General features: G+C 49.1%; 1 protein-coding gene across 1 annotated transcript in view; it reads right to left on the minus strand.

The window, feature by feature from the left end:
• Window positions 1-20,156, minus strand: part of LOC146801335 (sodium/potassium-transporting ATPase subunit alpha-1-like) — a 2,293,178-nt gene that overhangs the window by 487,848 nt on the left and 1,785,174 nt on the right. Inside the window, exons 16-17 of the mRNA XM_085623701.1 lie at window positions 19,974-20,142; window positions 19,554-19,708 (exon numbers count right to left, since the gene is read on the minus strand). Coding sequence (XP_085479827.1) covers window positions 19,554-19,708; window positions 19,974-20,142 — 324 coding nt within the window. The remainder of the gene's footprint in view (window positions 1-19,553; window positions 19,709-19,973; window positions 20,143-20,156) is intronic.

A 20,156-nucleotide genomic window follows, 5' to 3' on the forward strand; every position in this document is an offset into this window, starting at 1 on the left:
ACTCTGTGAATACAAATGCAAGAGGCCCATTTCAAGAGACAAGAAGCTTTAATTGGAGAAATTCAGCACATCGCTTCCTATAGTCCGACCGGTTTCGGCCATGCTGCCTTTATCACGGACAGGAAGTAATGCAGGGTGCAGCTGGGCTTACGTTTTTTATAGTCTTAATCGGCATTTGACTGATTGTGGCCTGCATCACCCATAGTGCACCATCCATGCAGGTAAATGTAAAAGTTGAATGCGTGTTTTGCTGGCAACAAGATAGTACTCCGCTCAGCTCCTTAGTGCACTTTACCATTCGAGCATATTTGCAACAGTCAATTGTCTAATAAAAGCATAGTGCAAGATTTTTCGCTTACTCCAGTTAACTGCTTCTGTCAACAGAACGATTGGAAGGGGAGTCATCCCCGACCAAATCCCTTCCAGCGCTGCCGTCCTTTTTCACCATGTTGGCATCACCTGCGTAGGTCTGGCGGCAGCGTGTGGGTCATGCTCCCTCATCACAAATTAACACAAGAACCTCCGATTGGGGAGCCCTCAACCCTGCAGGGCGGCCTCTTAGTACGGGTACGGAGCAACCCGCCAAATTCCACTCTCTGTGAATACAAATGCAAGAGGCCCATTTCAAGAGACAAGAAGCTTTAATTGGAGAAATTCAGCACAGCGCTTCCTATAGTCCGACCGGTTTCGGCCATGCTGCCTTTATCACGGACAGGAAGTAACGCAGGGTGCAGCTGGGCTTACGTTTTTTATAGTCTTAATCGGCATTTGACTGATTGTGGCCTGCATCACCCATAGTGCACCATCCATGCAGGTAAATGTAAAAGTTGAAAGCGCGTTTTGCTGGCAACAAGATAGTACTCCGCTCAGCTCCTTAGTGCACTTTACCATTCGAGCATATTTGCAACAGTCAATTGTCTAATAAAAGCATAGTGCAAGATTTTTCGCTTACTCCAGTTAACTGCTTCTGTCAACAGAACGATTGGAAGGGGAGTCATCCCCGACCAAATCCCTTCCAGCGCTGCCGTCCTTTTTCACCATGTTGGCATCACCTGCGTAGGTCTGGCGGCAGCGTGTGGGTCATGCTCCCTCATCACAAATTAACACAAGAACCTCCGATTGGGGAGCCCTCAACCCTGCAGGGCGGCCTCTTAGTACGGGTACGGAGCAACCCGCCAAATTCCACTCTCTGTGAATACAAATGCAAGAGGCCCATTTCAAGAGACAAGAAGCTTTAATTGGAGAAATTTAGCACAGCGCTTCCTATAGTCCGACCGGTTTCGGCCATGCTGCCTTTATCACGGACAGGAAGTAACGCAGGGTGCAGCTGGGCTTACGTTTTTTATAGTCTTAATCGGCATTTGACTGATTGTGGCCTGCATCACCCATAGTGCACCATCCATGCAGGTAAATGTAAAAGTTGAATGCGCGTTTTGCTGGCAACAAGATAGTACTCCGCTCAGCTCCTTAGTGCACTTTACCATTCAAGCATATTTGCAACAGTCAATTGTCTAATAAAAGCATAGTGCAAGATTTTTCGCTTACTCCAGTTAACTGCTTCTGTCAACAGAACGATTGGAAGGGGAGTCATCCCCGACCAAATCCCTTCCAGCGCTGCCGTCCTTTTTCACCATGTTGGCATCACCTGCGTAGGTCTGGCGGCAGCGTGTGGGTCATGCTCCCTCATCACAAATTAACACAAGAACCTCCGATTGGGGAGCCCTCAACCCTGCAGGGCGGCCTCTTAGTACTGGTACGGAGCAACCCGCCAAATTCCACTCTCTGAGAATACAAATGCAAGAGGCCCATTTCAAGAGACAAGAAGCTTTAATTGGAGAAATTCAGCACAGCGCTTCCTATAGTCCGACCGGTTTCGGCCATGCTGCCTTTATCACGGACAGGAAGTAACGCAGGGTGCAGCTGGGCTTACGTTTTTTATAGTCTTAATCGGCATTTGACTGATTGTGGCCTGCATCACCCATAGTGCACCATCCATGCAGGTAAATGTAAAAGTTGAATGCGCGTTTTGCTGGCAACAAGATAGTACTCCGCTCAGCTCCTTAGTGCACTTTACCATTCGAGCATATTTGCAACAGTCAATTGTCTAATAAAAGCATAGTGCAAGATTTTTCGCTTACTCCAGTTAACTGCTTCTGTCAACAGAACGATTGGAAGGGGAGTCATCCCCGACCAAATCCCTTCCAGCGCTGCCGTCCTTTTTCACCATGTTGGCATCACCTGCGTAGGTCTGGCGGCATCGTGTGGGTCATGCTCCCTCATCACAAATTAACACAAGAACCTCCGATTGGGGAGCCCTCAACCCTGCAGGGTGGCCTCTTAGTACGGGTACGGAGCAACCCGCCAAATTCCACTCTCTGTGAATACAAATGCAAGAGGCCCATTTCAAGAGACAAGAAGCTTTAATTGGAGAAATTCAGCACAGCGCTTCCTATAGTCCGACCGGTTTCGGCCATGCTGCCTTTATCACGGACAGGAAGTAACGCAGGGTGCAGCTGGGCTTACGTTTTTTATAGTCTTAATCGGCATTTGACTGATTGTGGCCTGCATCACCCATAGTGCACCATCCATGCAGGTAAATGTAAAAGTTGAATGCGCGTTTTGCTGGCAACAAGATAGTACTCCGCTCAGCTCCTTAGTGCACTTTACCATTCAAGCATATTTGCAACACTCAATTGTCTAATAAAAGCATAGTGCAAGATTTTTCGCTTACTCCAGTTAACTGCTTCTGTCAACAGAACGATTGGAAGGGGAGTCATCCCCGACCAAATCCCTTCCAGCGCTGCCGTCCTTTTTCACCATGTTGGCATCACCTGCGTAGGTCTGGCGGCAGCGTGTGGGTCATGCTCCCTCATCACAAATTACCACAAGAACCTCCGATTGGGGAGCCCTCAACCCTGCAGGGCGGCCTCTTAGATCGGGTACGGAGCAACCTGCCAAATTCCACTCTCTGTGAATACAAATGCAAGAGGCCCATTTCAAGAGACAAGAAGCTTTAATTGGAGAAATTCAGCACAGCGCTTCCTATAGTCCGACCGGTTTCGGCCATGCTGCCTTTATCACGGACAGGAAGTAACGCAGGGTGCAGCTGGGCTTACGTTTTTTATAGTCTTAATCGGCATTTGACTGATTGTGGCCTGCATCACCCATAGTGCACCATCCATGCAGGTAAATGTAAAAGTTGAATGCGTGTTTTGCTGGCAACAAGATAGTACTCCGCTCAGCTCCTTAGTGCACTTTACCATTCGAGCATATTTGTAACAGTCAATTGTCTAATAAAAGCATAGTGCAAGATTTTTCGCTTACTCCAGTTAACTGCTTCTGTCAACAGAACGATTGGAAGGGGAGTCATCCCCGACCAAATCCCTTCCAGCGCTGCCGTCCTTTTTCACCATGTTGGCATCACCTGCGTAGGTCTGGCGGCAGCGTGTGGGTCATGCTCCCTCATCACAAATTAACACAAGAACCTCCGATTGGGGAGCCCTCAACCCTGCAGGGCGGCCTCTTAGTACGGGTACGGAGCAACCCGCCAAATTCCACTCTCTGTGAATACAAATGCAAGAGGCCCATTTCAAGAGACAAGAAGCTTTAATTGGAGAAATTCAGCACAGCGCTTCCTATAGTCCGACCGGTTTCGGCCATGCTGCCTTTATCACGGACAGGAAGTAACGCAGGGTGCAGCTGGGCTTACGTTTTTTATAGTCTTAATCGGCATTTGACTGATTGTGGCCTGCATCACCCATAGTGCACCATCCATGCAGGTAAATGTAAAAGTTGAATGCGCGTTTTGCTGGCAACAAGATAGTACTCCGCTCAGCTCCTTAGTGCACTTTACCATTCGAGCATATTTGCAATATATATATATTATAAAATAAAAAACGTTAATGCAGCCTTCCATACACTAAGAGCTGAGTAATGCTGTAAGGACTCCCTTGTACATTATAAACAATATCCTAAAAAACAGGGATAAACAAACAGCAAAGTATGTTTGAAAACTGTTTTAATGCTTAGCACAATCCCTCAGATAGGACTGAAAGCATTGATAGCTCACAGGCTGCAATGTAGAAACATAGCATAGAAAAGCTGAAAAGCTAACCCTTAGCAACATAGAAATAAACTGGCACCGTGCCTTTAAGGCAGCCATGACCCCTAGCTTTCCATCATGCCTCAGGGGTGACAGTTAGGTCAGTTGTTCTTTCTGGCTCCTTCTGTCAAGACCCTGGTTACACAGCTCTACCTTTTCTGACTTTTTTGTCAGAAATAATCTCCAGTTTTTTGGAAAATCTCTTCTTACTTCGACTTATAACAGCTTTAGAAGTAAGGTGCTGTCTTTTTTTGACAGAATTTGGCATTTTTTCCACTCAAAAATGCCATCTCTGTTTGACCCCTCCCCTTCTTGTGGAAAAAAGAAGGCCAGGACAGACTCTCATGTAGTCTGTATACTTTGTCTTCCTAAGGATCATGTCCCCAAGACTTGACCTCATTGCCAGTCTTTGTCAAAATGAACATTGAAAGACAGAGAAAGAATCTGTCTCTATGGACTGGCTGAAAAGGATGGAACATCTTCCAGAGGAAGGTAACCGGTAAGAAAGAGTTCTAAGAGGGTCAGATCCTCTTTCAGAAGCAGGATTCCACTCTCCTCTTCTTCAGCGTCGGGCTCGGTGCTGAAAAATCTTCCACCGGTAGGACATAAACCATAAGAAGACCATCGACGGCGGGCTCGCCGTCGAAACAACACCGACATTCAGGTGCGTTACTTCATTTGCCGTCGTCAACTTGGCAACGATCGGCGTCGAGGAATCGTGACCCCCCGCCGTCGTCAACCCGGCGACGATCGGCGTCGAGAGTTGCAAGCCCTCCGCCATCGCCAACCCGGCGATGATCGGCATTGAGGAGCAGGAGTCCTCCGCCGTCGTCAACCCGGCGACGATCAGCATCGAGGAACAGAAGCCCTCCCCCGTTGTCATCACGGCAATGATTGGCGTCGAAGAACAAAAGCCTTCCGCCGGCGTCATCCCAGCGACGATCGGCATCGAGGCACAAAAGCCCTACGCCGTCGTCATCACGGCAATGATTGGCGTCGAAGAACAAAAGCCTTCCGCCGGCGTCATCCCAGCGACGATCGGCGTCGAGGCACAAAAGCCCTCCGCCGTCGTCATCTCAGCGACGATCGGCATCGAGGAGTGGAAGCCCTCCGCCGTCATCTGCTCGACGACGAGAGGCATCAAGGCACAGAGGTCCTTCGACGTCGTCAGCAAGGCATTCGACATCGAAGAATAGAGAATCTACGTCGCTGCCGACGTCGAGACCTGATCTAACAGCTGGCCGAAGATCGACATCGGGAAGGACATCTCATTCTGCGTCGAGGGAGGCTCCGCTGGAGCAAGTCATATGCTCAATGTCGAGACCTATATCAGTGAGATCTATAGAAGCCTCTGTAGTGTTGGTGATGGAGTCAGCTTCACGGCACTCGTCCTATCACTCCTCGAGACGTCATTCACCCAAGCATTCATCCTCTACATCTCCAGAGCGACATTCGAATAGGTCGTGATGAAGGTCTCCTTCGCAGCGCAGGGGTGCTTCCCCCTCTGTTCATTTGTCTCCGAGATGGCTTCTTCCGGTCCATCACTGGAGTAAAAACCCTACAGGAGCAGCGAGGCGAGAGGAGGAGTACACCAGTCTGCTCCACAGGTCGCCTCTGCAAAGATTGGTGCAAGAGGTGGATAAGTCTCCATCGGCCAGACGTAGGGACCATGCAGGCAGGTCATGGGAGCGTAGACCTTCTGGTTCTCAACACAAGAGGAGAAGATCCCCTACATGGTCTTCCTCCTCTACTCATTCATCTAAGAGAGACTACTCTCCCACTCTGTCGGATAGCCCTCAATCCATGGTATTTCCGATCGACGACATCAATACTTACCATCATGTTCTTCAGAGGGAAGCACAGAAGTTAAACATCGAGATGTCGACTCCTCAAGTCGCTACAACGGTTATTTTTGAGACACTCCATCAGAGATCAGCGTCCCGACCTTTGCTCCCTCTAGTTCCTGGTCTTTTGGAACCTGTGATGGACATTTTTCTTACTCCATCTTCAATTAAGGCTACACCGGCTAGAATCCAAAAGAAATATAAGCCGGCAGAGTCAGACCCTCCTTTCTTGAAATCAGAACTGCCTGCGGACTCTGTGATCATTGCAGTGGCAATAAAAACGCATGCAGTAACGGCATCTTGGTCAGTCTGACCGGATAAGGAAAGTAGATCCCAAGATTCCTGGGGGCGGAAGGTTTGTGGATCTGCAGCATCGTCTCTGAAAGTGTCTAGCGCAGCAGCTTTATTAGGCCGCTATGACAGGGCTTTATGGGACCCCTTGGACCGTTTCAAGGAAAAGCTTCCGAAAGAGGACCAAAGGGACTTTGAAGAAGTGATCAAAGAAGTATCCCTCGTAGCCAATCAAGTCATTAGCACGGCAGCTGATGGTGCTACGCTGTCGGCACATTCTTATGTGCATGGGATTTGTGCTAGAAGATCTGCCTGGTTGAGGTTAACGGCACTTAAACCAGATGCACAACAACTCCATCATGACCTGTGGAATCTACAGAAGAGGTTGAAATGTGTAAAAGAAGCCCAAGGACCACCAAAGGTGGAAAGTATCTCCTACGGACCCTCAAAGAAGAATCTCCAGGATGCAAAAGGCTGGGCACTGGGTGTTCTTGGCGGCAGTGAACAGATCTATCCAGGGTGCCCACCATTGGATGACTGCAGGCATTTCTCCTTATTGACAAGACGATGCCTGCTAAATTGATGCACTGATATTGAGGGTACCCACCAGGTGACTGTCAAGAAGATCCTGTGTGGTTCCAGCCACCTCAATAGTCACAGGAGCCTATCAGAATGTTCACAGACCCCAACTCTGCCCTACTTGTTGCATTACAGCATAGAGATTATGATATCCATAAAGACTTGGACTGACCCGCCCTGATAGAACTCAGAGAAGACGTGAGGGTCAACCAGAGAGTGCATAACTTCAAGAGATTGATATAATGGTACCACTCCATCAGCAAACAGAGATACTTGATCTCCATATGCCCAGGTGGCCACCTGGGTCAAACAGGATGTTCCTATCACCACTGTAACCTCTTGCTGCGGTAACAAAATACAGCCCGATACATGCCAGGTGGTTGTCCGTCAACCACCACTAAAGATCCTGGGTCGCTTTGGACAAAACATGAATGGTGTTTGACTGGTACCCACAGAATACATGTGTCAACAGGCACAAAGCACCAGCAAAAGAGGTAAGAGACCAGGAGTCCAAGAAGCTTCAGAACGGTCTTCTTTTACATCGTGGAGCTTTGCCACAGCTGTCAGTCACAGGAGCTTCAGCTAGAACTCTCAGAAGCCCTGTCTCGGAACACAACATGCTATAGAACAAGGTACTTACCTTCGGTAATGATATATCTGTAAGAAACATAGGTTAGTTATAGATTCCTTCCCTTAGAATTACCCCCAGGCGTCAGACTGGATCCAAAAGGTTTTTCGTCAGCAGTACCCCTGCGCGTCGAAAGGTGGCGTTGGTCGGCTCCGCGTTCATCGTTGGCGTCCTGGTCGCCGGGATGACGTTGTGGTAGCTACTTAGACGCCGCACTCGCACACTTACGTCAGTTCTGTACACGAGTTTCCACGCCAGAAGTGCAGAGCCATGCAAGATACTGACAAATGGTGCACAAAACTAGGGCCCTGGAAGGAAATCCTTAACCCTAGAAGTCAGTTTGCAGAACGGGAAGGATGGGTGGGGCGGTAAGGATTCTATAAATAACCTATGTTTCTTCCGGATCTTCCGGAGGTAAGTAACTTGTTCATCTAAAAGAAATAGTTAGTTATAGATTCCTTACCTTAGAATAGATACCCCCGCAATATCAACCCCGGAGGTGGGTCTGCGTACCAAGTTCACACCAGAAAGTCCTGGAGAACAGAACGGCCAAAGAAGCCATCTCTCAGGACTTGGCAGTCCAGGCAGTAGTGTCTTGTGAACGTGTGCAGCGATGCCCATGTAGCTGCCTGACAGATCTCATTAAGGGGGTTTCCACGTTCCAAAGCAGTGGAAGCTGCCGTCACCCTAGTGGAAGGGGCACGCAACCCTACTTTGCCAAAGAATAACAAGCTTTGATGCAAAAAACGACCCATCTAAGGAAAGAAGGTGGGCAAAGTGATGGTCTGTCCAATATGGAAAGGAGTAACCACTTTGGGAAGGAAGGAAGGATGAGTTCTAAGGACAACCTTGTATGGATGAACAGTCAGAAAAGGAGGTTGAGAAGAAAGAGCTTGGAGCTCACTCCTCCTGCGCACAGAGGTGATGGCCACCAGAAAGACAGTTTTCCAAAGTCAGAAGCCTGAGAGGACAGTTATGTAGCGGCTCAAAGGGAGCGCACATAAGAAATGTAAGAACCAAATTCAAGTCCCACTGGGGCATTACGAAGGGAACAGGAGGATAAAGATGAGTAATGCCCTTAAGGAAACGATTTACAGTTCAGTTCAAAAAACCTTTATTTCGTTCATTAAGACCATAAAAGTATGCGTGCAATACAATAGGACTCTTGAAAATTTAAAATTAATCAAAAAAAGGAATCCATCCATCATACAAAAATACATGTGCATCATCTTTATGTGCCCTGATAGCTAGCTACAATAACCTATGAAGATTGCCAAGAACCTCAAGAAAGTGCATAAGCATTAATAACGGGGGGAAAGATGCCTGGTTCCTTCCTCACGGTGCTTTAATTGTATGTTATTTTTCCCTTCCCTATGTGTCCGTTCCCTCCCTGATGCCGCCTGTAGTCCTACGTGCCGCTAATAAGGTTGCCGATTTGCTTGCGCACACTGATTTGATGCGAATTTGTGTGTATATTGTTTTATATGATATATAAATTGAAAACAAAGTTTAAAAAAAAAAAAACAACGGGGGAAAAAAACACAGCACGAGTCCAGTGAAAGTCTAGTCGGTTTCACGGGCCAAAAAGTGCTTAACAGAATTCATAAAATCAATAGATCCAATTAAATTGGTACTAATCGCATTGATAATGAAAAATTACACATATAGTATGAAAATTAAAACAAAGTTCATCTACATTATTAAAGTTTGAAACAGTATAAAGGTTAAGAACAGGTTTATCCCTCTTTTTTTCTTTGGGTTAGGCTGTTAAAAAGTAAAAACAGTTTACGCATTTGCATCTGGTGTAAAAAGGGTCCAGCGCCTGCGCCACATTGAATTTAGAAATCGAGAAACAGCAACAACAATGGGCTTAGAGTAGTCAAACTTCAAAGCTCTAGATGCCTCCTGGCAATGCACACACCCTAGGTTCTATCACAAATGAATGAGCCAGCGATGTCTTGCAGGTTTGTAGCCTGGACAAAAAAATAAAACATGGAGCTCTGTCTCCTCCTCGTGATCACAGGCTGGGCACCCACGTAAGGCAGTTTTAGACCATTTACAAGTGAAGGCACTAAGTGGAAGGGTACCAAATCTAAACTGGAGATATAGTTTTCTTGCTGAGATAGGTAGAATGTCATCCAAGAGGGGCTCAAATTTATACTCATCTTTTATTGTGAGAAATTCGTCTGTCAGGTGACCTGAAGCCGGGTTCCCATGGATGACTGCCAATTTATGTGCTCGGTAAATTTTCACCAGCACGTGAAATTGCAGAACACGCTTCCTCGGGATTGCTCCAGAGACTTGGTTTACCTAGCCTACTGGACTCTTCTCAAATACAGAGACCCTTTCCAGCACAATGTCATCTAAGGGAGGATTAAGGCGTGTTGTCTTGGCTGGGTTGAAGACCATAAACTTGGTCTTCAAGGTATTTACCTCCAGCCCCCTGTTATTACAAAAAGATGACAAAGCTGTCCAGGACCTTCTGTATTCCCATCGGCGACTTGGACATTGAGAGGGTGTCATCCGCAAACATCAATGCAGGGAACTTTGAGTTTGCTAACTTTGGGGCATCATTGTCCCTAACCTCAATGAGTTGGGCAATCAATGCATTGACAAAGAGGCAGAACAGGGTAGGTGCGAGCACGCACCCCTGCCTCACTCCTCTGTCAACCGGGAATTGTGAAGTTAATTCTCCTCCTTTCTCACATCTTACTTGGGCAAAGCTGGCTTCATGCAACCTCATCAGCATGCTAAGGAGGTAAAAGGGGATCCCCATATCTCTAAGTACCCCCCATAAGGTAGAGGCCGCCACCCTCCATTCTCACCGTTTTCCAAAATATAAGTTGAAGTCTATATATTTGATCAACGGTGGAAGTGTTCTTCCTGACTCCGGCTTGATATGGGCTCAAAATTTCATTATCTTCCATTCAACCCTGTAGGCGGTCAAAAAGTACACGTGCAAACAGTTTTTGCGTGACATCGATCAAAATGATCGGTGTGTAGTTTGCAGGGAGAAGTGGAGAGCCCTTTTTAAAAACTGGTACAATTTCTGCCCCTGCCCAAGTTTCAGGGATCGGCATACCTTTCATTATGGCATTAAATAGTAACCACAGATAAGGGCCCCATATTGTTGGTTCTTAGCGGAAAAGATCCCCTGGAAGCTTATCTAAACCCGGTGCTTTGCTGGCGGGAAGTTTCTTTATTGCATTTGAGACTTCAAGAAGGGTGATCTCAGTAACTTCTTCGTGGAAGTTCCTTGATAGGTAAGTAATTGTCTCATCTGCCGGACCGGCGTCTGTACACAAGTTCCTTGGGGGAATAGTGGATATGTCATTGTGGGAGCCGGATGCTACCTGCGTGGTACATAGCACCTGAAAATAGTCTACCCACTTTTCTGCTGCTATATTCGGCTCTATGGCTGAATTGCTCCATACTGCCTGTTCTGACTATAGCTCCAAATTCCTTCATATCTTTATTCAGTAGGGCAGATTTTATGTCATCCCATTTGTTTGATTTCCAGGACTGCTTTGCTAGACAGATAGCCTCTTTATACATAACCCGCTTGCATTTAATTAGTAATTTGTCTTGGGCTTTCATGGCTGCTAACAGGACCCGTTGCGCCTTTCGGCAGTTATCATTGAACCATGATTGGAGGACCCTTTTTTTGTCTTGGGGTGCGTTTTTGAGTAGAATATATCGGCAATTTGGATGCCAGTCCTGCGTGTAGTTCTACAACTTTATTGATAGAAGCCAAGTTGCCCACATCAGCAGCATCACCACTGATTTCTAGGAGGACTGGGACTACAGCTGCATGGAGTGCACTCAATTTGTCAGGTGATTGCTTCATTACCCCCCATTTTATTCTTCTTCTGTTATTGGAGAGTGTTAATCTATTCTCTGGAGGGGAGCTACTGGCCGGGACAATACCCAAGTCTGGCACCTTCAGTACCAAAGCCAGGGCATTATGGTCGCTATCATGCCGCGAAACAACAGCAAAATCAAAAACACTGGGCCATGATCTAGTCTCCACTAAGATGTAATCAGGAGAAGCATGGCCTATTCTATTAAATGTTGGGTTCCCTGCTGTGTCCGATATAGTGCGGCAATTACACGCTCTCAAAGAGTGGGTCAATGTGATGTCATTAATTTGGAGTGCCAATGGGGACCAGGCCTTGATTGGAGGAATTTGCGGATTAGGGATTGACCAATGGGAGTCCTCCTCGTTGGAGATTGGATCAGGAATGCCAGGCAGGGGCTCAAATTGGCAGTTAAACTCGCCCCCAACGCTCAACCTCATATCAGGGGGAACAGTAGAAAGAAAAGAGTTCAATAGATCAAGGGTTGGGGATTCCTTGCTCAAATTTACAGGTCGAGAATAGACATTAATGAGAGCAAGCTTCAGCTTTGTTGGGAAACTAAGCGTTACACATTGGATATAGATGGACGAAGAGTTCAGCTGGCTAGCTGTTCCATCCAAGTGTGAACCAATCCAAATACCTAAACCCCCAGATGATCTCTTATAGTAGCTGGGATATTGAATGATGCGAGTCCCACCCTTGTAAAGTCATCCCGCGCCCATGTTTCCTGGAACATGGAGATGTCATATTGGTCCACAAATAGCCCCCATTCTGGGCAAGACAGTTTACTTTTGAGGCCAGCAATGTTCCAGGACAGGACCTTCAGCTTGTTTCCTGTATAGGACATTACTTTAGGGGCATCGGGGGATAGGCGTCAGGGGTGGAGGTGCCATTTATTTGAGACAAGGTAGGGCCAACAGATGTTGTAACGGGTTGATTTGCCCTGCAGATGTTAATATTGGGAAGAGCTAGCAGTATGGGAGCTATGGGTCCGAGGAAATCTCGTGGCCCTACTGGCCCCTTGGCCACCTGTGGAGTTTTTGGCAAACCGATCTTTTAGTTCTAGCCCTTTCCCAGAATAAGTGGGCTGACTTAGTTGACCACGGCCAGGCTCCAATGGTCCTCTATGGGGCCTCGGGGTACTCTTTCCCTGGCCTAATCCATTAACACTACTAGTCAATCCACTTCTTCCAGAACCCCAAATCTGTTTATTACCGGCAGATTATAAATTAGAGGTCTGGTGGAAGGATACCTGTGGCCAGTGTTCTGATGTTCTATAAGCCGCCTATCCTGATCTAAGGTGGTGTTAGCCCTACCAGGATTGTAACAGTGGGAATAAAAGTGGACCAGCGGAAGGGCTCTCACCACAGTATGGGGTTCTGAGGGACTAGATTGCTGGGTTGTTAACCTACGTACAGTCTGGGGATTTTTTTAGTTGATGATCACACAGTCCCCTTGGCTTGTTTTTTTGCTGGATCCCACTCAAGCAGCTCTCCGAACCATTAAAATTTCCCTTGCCCTGTCATAGGGAAACTGCCTATGCCTTGCCAGCCAAAACAAGCTTTTGTTCCGAAGGTCCAGTTGTGACTCCCTCTGGCCATTGTTGAGTTCTGGTACCCCTGCCCATTGTTGAGTTCTGGTACCCCTGTCAAAATGATCACGTAGGGGAATGAGGCTGGGGGTAGGTTTATAATTGGCTGTGTCATTACTTCTGTCCTACCCACTGGACACCCCCCCCCCCCAACCCTTCTTTACTTATACTGGGCCCTGCTGCGATGTTATAACTTTGATGAATACTCCGCATAGTATAGGTTGTAACGTCATTCCCAGCCTCACAATGGGGTTTCCTAGTGGTTAGATACGTGGTATGATCTTGCCCCTGATGCGCACCAGGACTCTGGAGGGGGCGATTGATACCACGGGTAGTATTCGTGTAGCTAGAGGAGTCTTGGGTCCTAGATGCCACTTGGTTGTCTAAGTATCTCCAGCTTGCAAGGTCTACCTGTCAGCTGAAGTCACTCCCCCTCAGTACAGTCTGTATTGTGTTAGTGCTAGAGTGCGTTTGCCTTGAGTCCGCCATAATTGTCAGGTTACGTATGCGATCAACTAGGGAGGCCACTTCTTCCTTCACAATAACTCTAAGTTGGATCAACAAGTCTGCTAATAGGGTCTGAGCCCAGGATGGATAATTCAAGTCTGTATCGGTGTTAACAGTGGTTGCATTTGGATTGGCCGTAGGTTCTGCACTTACCTCGGGCCCCCCTCTGGCTTTCTTACTTTTGGGTGCCCCCCGCTTGCTTGCTTTCACTTCCCATTCTTTCGAGTACCTAAAGCAACGTCCCCCTTTCGGGTTACAATTGTCGGTACATCTACTTGTTGTGGGGAGGACGGAGGCACATTCTCCATAGATGAGGGGGCTGTAGAAGTAATTTTAGGGGTAGGCGATACTGTCAGCGGAAGAGAGAGATTTGGGGTTATTGACAGACGCCTTTCTGTGAGTTCTATTTCTGTTGTGACAGCACCTATGGCCCTCTGTAGCATTCTGTCAATGGAAGTTGGGAGGGGTGGAGAAGAAAGGTTTGCTTGGGGACGAGACTGTTTAGCAGCACAAGTGCATTTCCCCATGGTTCAGCCTAGGGAGAACCACAATAAAAACCACCCTATGCACAAATTCAGCAATCCAATAGACAATCAACAGAGCCTATAAGCAGTATGATTAATAAATAGACCGGAAATGTTGATTAAGGCCGTATATATGCAGATGAAGCTAACCGTTGCTCCCCACCCCTAAGGAACGCTATAAATGGGATCAGGCAAACACAGTCATGCAACAATCGGAGTTGAGTTGAAAAAGGGGGCGCCAAAGATAGCCCCGTCCACTTATAATGGATGAACGCTTGTCAAACTCTTCTCGTGCAGTGAGGTGATTTAGGGCACTGCCCTGTTCACCAGAGCAAATATTCTTCCCAGGCAAAGTTCCTAGAGCTCCGCTACAGGATGACCAGTTAGTTAGTAATAAATACAAGGAGTTTATTTTTTATTGCTGGATGAACTGTATAGCCACAATGCAACAAGGAGAGTCTTACCCTCAGTGTACATTGAAGGTCAAAATCAAAGGGTGTGGCCCTGCCCTGCCTCTTCCTGGCAATGACGGGCCCGCCTTTGGCCCGGGCTTTGCCCGGGCACGTCCCGCGCCGCGGGTGTTTTTGGCGCTTCTTGTAGCGCGTGGGTGCTTTGGCGTTCCTCCCTCCTGGGAGAGCAAGGCTTCCTGGTACTGTGAGTCCCAAAACAAGCAGCAGCGTCCCGCGCCGCAGGTTTTTTCGGCCCTTCTTGTAGCGCGTGGGTGCTTTGGCGCTCCTCACTCCTGAGAGAGCAAGGTTTCCTGGGACTGAGTCCCCAAACCGGCAGCAGCAGCAGTGTGCCGCGCCGCGGGTGTTTTTGGCGCTTCTTGTAGCGCTTGGGTGCTCTGGCGCTCCTCCTTCCTGGGAGAGCAAGGCTTCCTGGGACTGTGAGTCCCAAAACCAGCAGCAGCAGCAGTGTCCCCTCGATTTATAATAGGGACTTTAAAAGAGAAGGCTGATAAGGAAGCCCAAGAAAGGGTGAAATTGCCGAGAGGTAGCCTTTGAGAGTGCCCAGAGCAGAGCCCTGCTGGGCCAAAGAAAGAAGGAACAAGAGAACCTCAGAAAGGGGATCCACGGCCTTTGCTGTGCACCATGCAACAAATTTGTTCCATCTGCACGTGTACACCATCTTAGTGGAAGGACGCCTGGCTGCCAAGATAACATCACAGACTTCAGGAGGCAGGTCAAACAACGTCAACTGCCACCGCTCAAACTCCACGCAAGGAGGTGGAGTCTGGACAGATTCGGGTGGAGGATCGTCCCCGGCTGCTGCATCAGAAGATCCTCCCAAAGAGGCAGTCGGATCAGAGGATCGATGGCCATGTGCAATAGCTCGGGATACCACACTCTTCGTGCCCAATCCGGAGTCACAAGAATGACCTGGGCCCGGTCGTGCTTTGATCTTTTTCAGCACTCTGGGCAGAAGTGGTATAGCCGGAAAGACATATAGAAGACCGCAACTCCACTCGAGACGAAAAGCGTTGCCACCTTGGAAATTCAAATGCGCAGAATTGCTGACATTGCGTGTTCTCTTCGGTGGCAAATAGATCTAACCAAGGCTCTCCCCACTGTTGAAAGAGACCTTGCACCACCTCCGAGTGAAGACGCCATTCCTGATCCATCATGCACCTGCAGCTGAGTTTGTCCGGCCTGGGATTCAGCAAACCTGCCAGGTGTTGAACCACCAGAGATATGCCCTGATGTTCCAGTCAAGTCCAGAGACGAAAAGACTCCTCACATAGGGTCCACGACCCCACCCTGCCCTGTTTGTTGCAGTACCACATGGCGGTGCTGTTGTCTGTGAACACCTTCACTACTCTTCCCTGGACAGAGGGAAGGAATGCTTTGAGTGCAAGATGAATCGCCCGAAGCTCCAGAAGGTGGATATGGAGCCCGGACTCCGCCTGAGACCAGTGGCCTCTGATCTCCACCTCCCCCATGTGGCCGCCCCATCCTAGAAGAGATGCATCGGTCAACACTGTGAACTCTAGTTGGCGAAGGGAGAGGGATCTGCCATTAACCTAATCCTGGTTAGTTAGCCAAAACTGCAATTGGGATGCAATGCCCTCCGTGCTCTGGATGCAAATGGACAGGTTCCTCTGATGTTGTGCCCACTAGAACTTCAGGTCCCACTGCAGAGCCCACTTATGCCATCTGGCATTGTTCACCAGCAGGATGCAGGAGGCCATCAGGCCCAGTAGCCTGAGGGTCATCCTGACCAAAACCCGGGATAAAGGCTGAAAGATCGGAATCATAGCCCAAATATCCCAGACTCGCTGTTCGGGAGGATAGATCCGAAACTGCGTTGTGTGCAGAACTGCTCCAATAAATAGGAGCTTCTGAGAGGTGTGAGGCGACAGCCTGGGTGGAGCTCGCCTTCAACAGCCAGTCGTCGAGATAGGAGAAGACTGGAACCCATGCTCTGCGCAGATGAGCTGCGACCACCGCCATCACTTTCATGAACACCCGAGGGGCGCTGGTAAGGCCAAAGGGGAGCACAGTAAACTGAAAATGCTCGTTGCCTACCGTGAACCGTATGTAATGCCGGCAGGCCGGCAGGATGGGGATGTGAATATAGGCATCCTGCAAGTCAGACGCTACCATCCAGTCTCCAGGGTCGGGGGCAGACAGGAACTGAGCAAGCATCAACATTTTTAACTTCTCCTTCCGGAGGAAGCGGTTGATGTTCCTGAGATCCTAGATAGGACGCAAGACTTTGTCCTTCTTGGGCACCAGAAAGTAGTGGGATTAGCAACCACAACCTACTTCTGGGGCAGGAACTCGCTCGATGGCTCCCTTGGCCAAGAGAGCCATAACTTCCTGTTGGACAAGGGCCAGATAATCCTCTGACTTGTGATTGTACTGAGGTGGCATGGCTGGGGGGGTAGTCTTGAAGAGGAAGGAATAGCCCCTTCGGACTATTTGCAAAACCCACTTGATGGTGCGCCAGTGGGGGAGGTGATGGCTAATCCTGCTGGCCACTGGCGATTGGTGGCACTGGAAGGTAGGACTAGGAGGGTTTGGAGGCTGCTGCTCAGGGGGCGGTAGTCTTGCCTGCTCGCTGGCCCCAACAACCACGACGGTGGTTCCCACGTCCCCAGAAGTGCAGGGGCTGAATAATTTGTGCCGGCCTGTGGCCCTGGGTGGAACATGATGTGGCACTCCTTCCGTAGCCACGAAAGGGGCGAAAAGCAGACTGCGCAGGGCGAGTGGTAGAGAGGCCCTAGCCTGTGAGTCCTTGAAACGCTCTAGTGCGCTGTCTCCCTTGTCGTCGGACAGGCGACCGCCATCAAAGGGCATGTCCATAAGGGTAGCTTGACATCCCCGGAAAAGCCAGTCGATTTCAGCCAGGCATAGCGTTGAAGGGCTACCGATGTGGAAATCACCCTGCCTAGCGAGTTGGCGGTATCTAGTCTACAGCGAATGGTAAACTTTGCTGCGTCTCTCCCCTCGGCAACTGCTAGGGAGAATACGGCCCGGGCCTCCTCCAGGCACTGGGGCAGCACTTGCGCCACCATATCCCACACGGAGTGGGTGTAGCGGCCCAACAGACATGCAGTGTTTACCGATCGCAGTCCCAAGCTGGAGGAAGAAAACGTCTTCTTCCCAAGATGGTCCAGCTTTTGGATTCCCTATCAGGTGTTGCATTAGGGAATGGGCCTTTGGATGTGAAGGCTTGGACCACCAAGCTCTCAGGGGTGGTGTGTTGGGAAAGGAAAGTGGGGTCGCCCGGAGTGGTGTCAGGGAATCATCCTATCCACAGGAGCCTCTGTGTTGGGCCTGGACCAGGTGCCCAAAAGGATGTCAGTGAGGGCTTCATTACAGGGGTTCCGAAGAGCTCGCTGGCGTTTGAAGCAACTCTGTCAGGAGGTTAGTCCTGACTGCCACTTTAGGTAGCTTGAGGTTGAGAGCCTTGGCCACCCTACGCAACACCACGGCGTAAGACAATCCCTCCTCCGTAGTGAGGGCGGAGGAGACAACATGCCATGGTCTGGTGAGGTATCCAGATCACTGGCTTCCCCCAGTTACTCTATCCAGTTCGGTTTGTAACCTGGCTGGTCAGTCAAAGGGTCTCCAGACCCCTCTCTGTCTTCCTCACCCTCGTCTGGCTGCCAATATAGTGTCTAAGAGCCAGGGTCGAACAGGGGCACAAAAGTATCCTTCGGGCTGGATCTGGCGTCGGTCGAGCTCTGTGTCTACATCGGGGAGGAGGCCGGGGTCGACGCTGGCTGTGACACAACCGGCGACAGCTGCGGACGTGGTGCCGGTGGAATCTGCGCCGGGGGAGGTGTAATCAGGTCGACCGGCGCTGATCCTGATCCAGGCCCAGGGCCACCAGCCGAGTCTGCGGGGCCCGAAGGCGCACCAGCGGATTCGGGCTGCCCAAAGATGGCATGCATCGCTTCGTAAAACGTACAAAGCTGGGTAGGGGTCGCTCCGGGTCCCGGGAAGGGGGGGGGGGAGGAGTCGATCCTTGATGCTCCGCATACGGAGCCACGGGAGCATACCACCCGCATCCCTCGTTGCATCGGCCGACTGACCGATGGGGAGAAGTCGAAGAGTGGCAGAGCTTCTTTGACTTCTTCTTGTGCTTCGACTTACCTGAGGAGTGCGGAGACTTGGAAGAAGACTGATGGTGGCTCCGCGACCGGTCCATTGACCTTCCACGAGACCGGTACCTCGAACGGCTTGGAGCCGACTGCTGGGCCTCTAGAAGCTTTCGGGACCGCTCCCGCAAAGACTTCCGATTCATGGTCCAGCAGTCGGAGCACAACTTGGGGTCCTGGTCGCGCTCTAGGCAAAAAAGGCACACGCGTTGCGGATCCGTTACTGACATCAGCCAGCTGTAGGAGCCGCAAGCCTTGAAACCGGGCATCCTTGACGTGCACCAGGAGTCGAAGACTCAAAATCGACGTCGGCAAAAAGTCAATCAAAAAGTCTCTGGAGGTACCGCTCTCTCCGGATCTGCGCTGGCTGGTGCGGAAAAAGAAAGAACTGACGCCAGCAAGCGAGGGCTACCGCAATGTCTTCCCGGCGACCACGACGCCAGCGACGACCACGGAGCCGGCCGACGCCACCTTTCGACGTGCAGGGGTACTGCTGACGAAGTATTTTTCAGATCCAGTCTGACGCCTGGGGGTAATTCTAAGGTAAAGAATTTATAACTAACTGTTTCTTTCAGATAATCAGTTCGAGAAGATGTGGTGACAACAGGTAGCTCTTACCGTTGTCACCCACTTTGCACACACCTTGTTGAAAGGAGTAATGAAGCTATGTAAAGGCTTAGCTAAACAACAGTATAACCTAAAGGAAGAAACAGAATTATTAATTTCTTTCAGAGGGGATGTACATGTGTTTTTATTAGAAAATGTATATCATTTCTGGCATACACATGTGATGCGGATGCTTCATGTATCTTTGCTGTCTTCATTCCCACATATTAATCATTGGCATATCCTATATATAAAACATTTATTGTGTGTATTTGGTACCTGGAGGTTCAAAATGTATTAGTTTCATGAATCCTCTGGTGCCTAACTCAATAGATGTGTGCGCTGAAGCAATAGTTTACTCCTGTTCCAAATTTCAATGTAAAGAGTAAGGAGTTGTTAACTGGCCATGCACTCTCACCATGTCTGTGCCCAGGTCAATGCAGAGGATGGTGATGACGCCAAGTGGCAGTGGGATGTTGATGACGATGAAGAGGAGGAAGGGCGTGATCTCTGGGATGTTACTGGTCAGTGTGTAGGCGATGGACTTTTTCAGGTTATCAAAGATCAGTCGACCTAAAGAGTGAAAAACTACATTTTAATGCTTGAAGACAGTGTTGTATCTTAATCCCCAATCACACTCTACTAACCTTAAAAAGAAGGGACTCCATTTAGTGTTGAACAATGTAGCACAACTTGTCATTGTGTATCCCTAGTAGGTTACCAATAGAAAGTATTGCCCAGCATGACCATGACAGACATCCAGCAATAACCTGATCTGCAGGGTACTTATGGTGTTCATAAAACTTGTCACAATCCTTTGTGTCCCCTAGATACTCACCTTCTTCCACACCAGTCACAATGGAGGCGAAGTTGTCATCCAAAAGGATCATGTCAGCCGCTTGTTTGGACACATCCGAACCAGCAATGCCCATTGCAATACCAATGTCCGCTTTTTTCAAGGCTGGGGAATCGTTCACACCATCACCAGTTACAGCTACGATAGCGCCCTGAAACACATTAA

This window comes from Triturus cristatus, chromosome 8 (genome assembly GCF_964204655.1).
Source record: "Triturus cristatus chromosome 8, aTriCri1.1, whole genome shotgun sequence".
Lineage (NCBI taxonomy): Eukaryota > Metazoa > Chordata > Amphibia > Caudata > Salamandridae > Triturus > Triturus cristatus.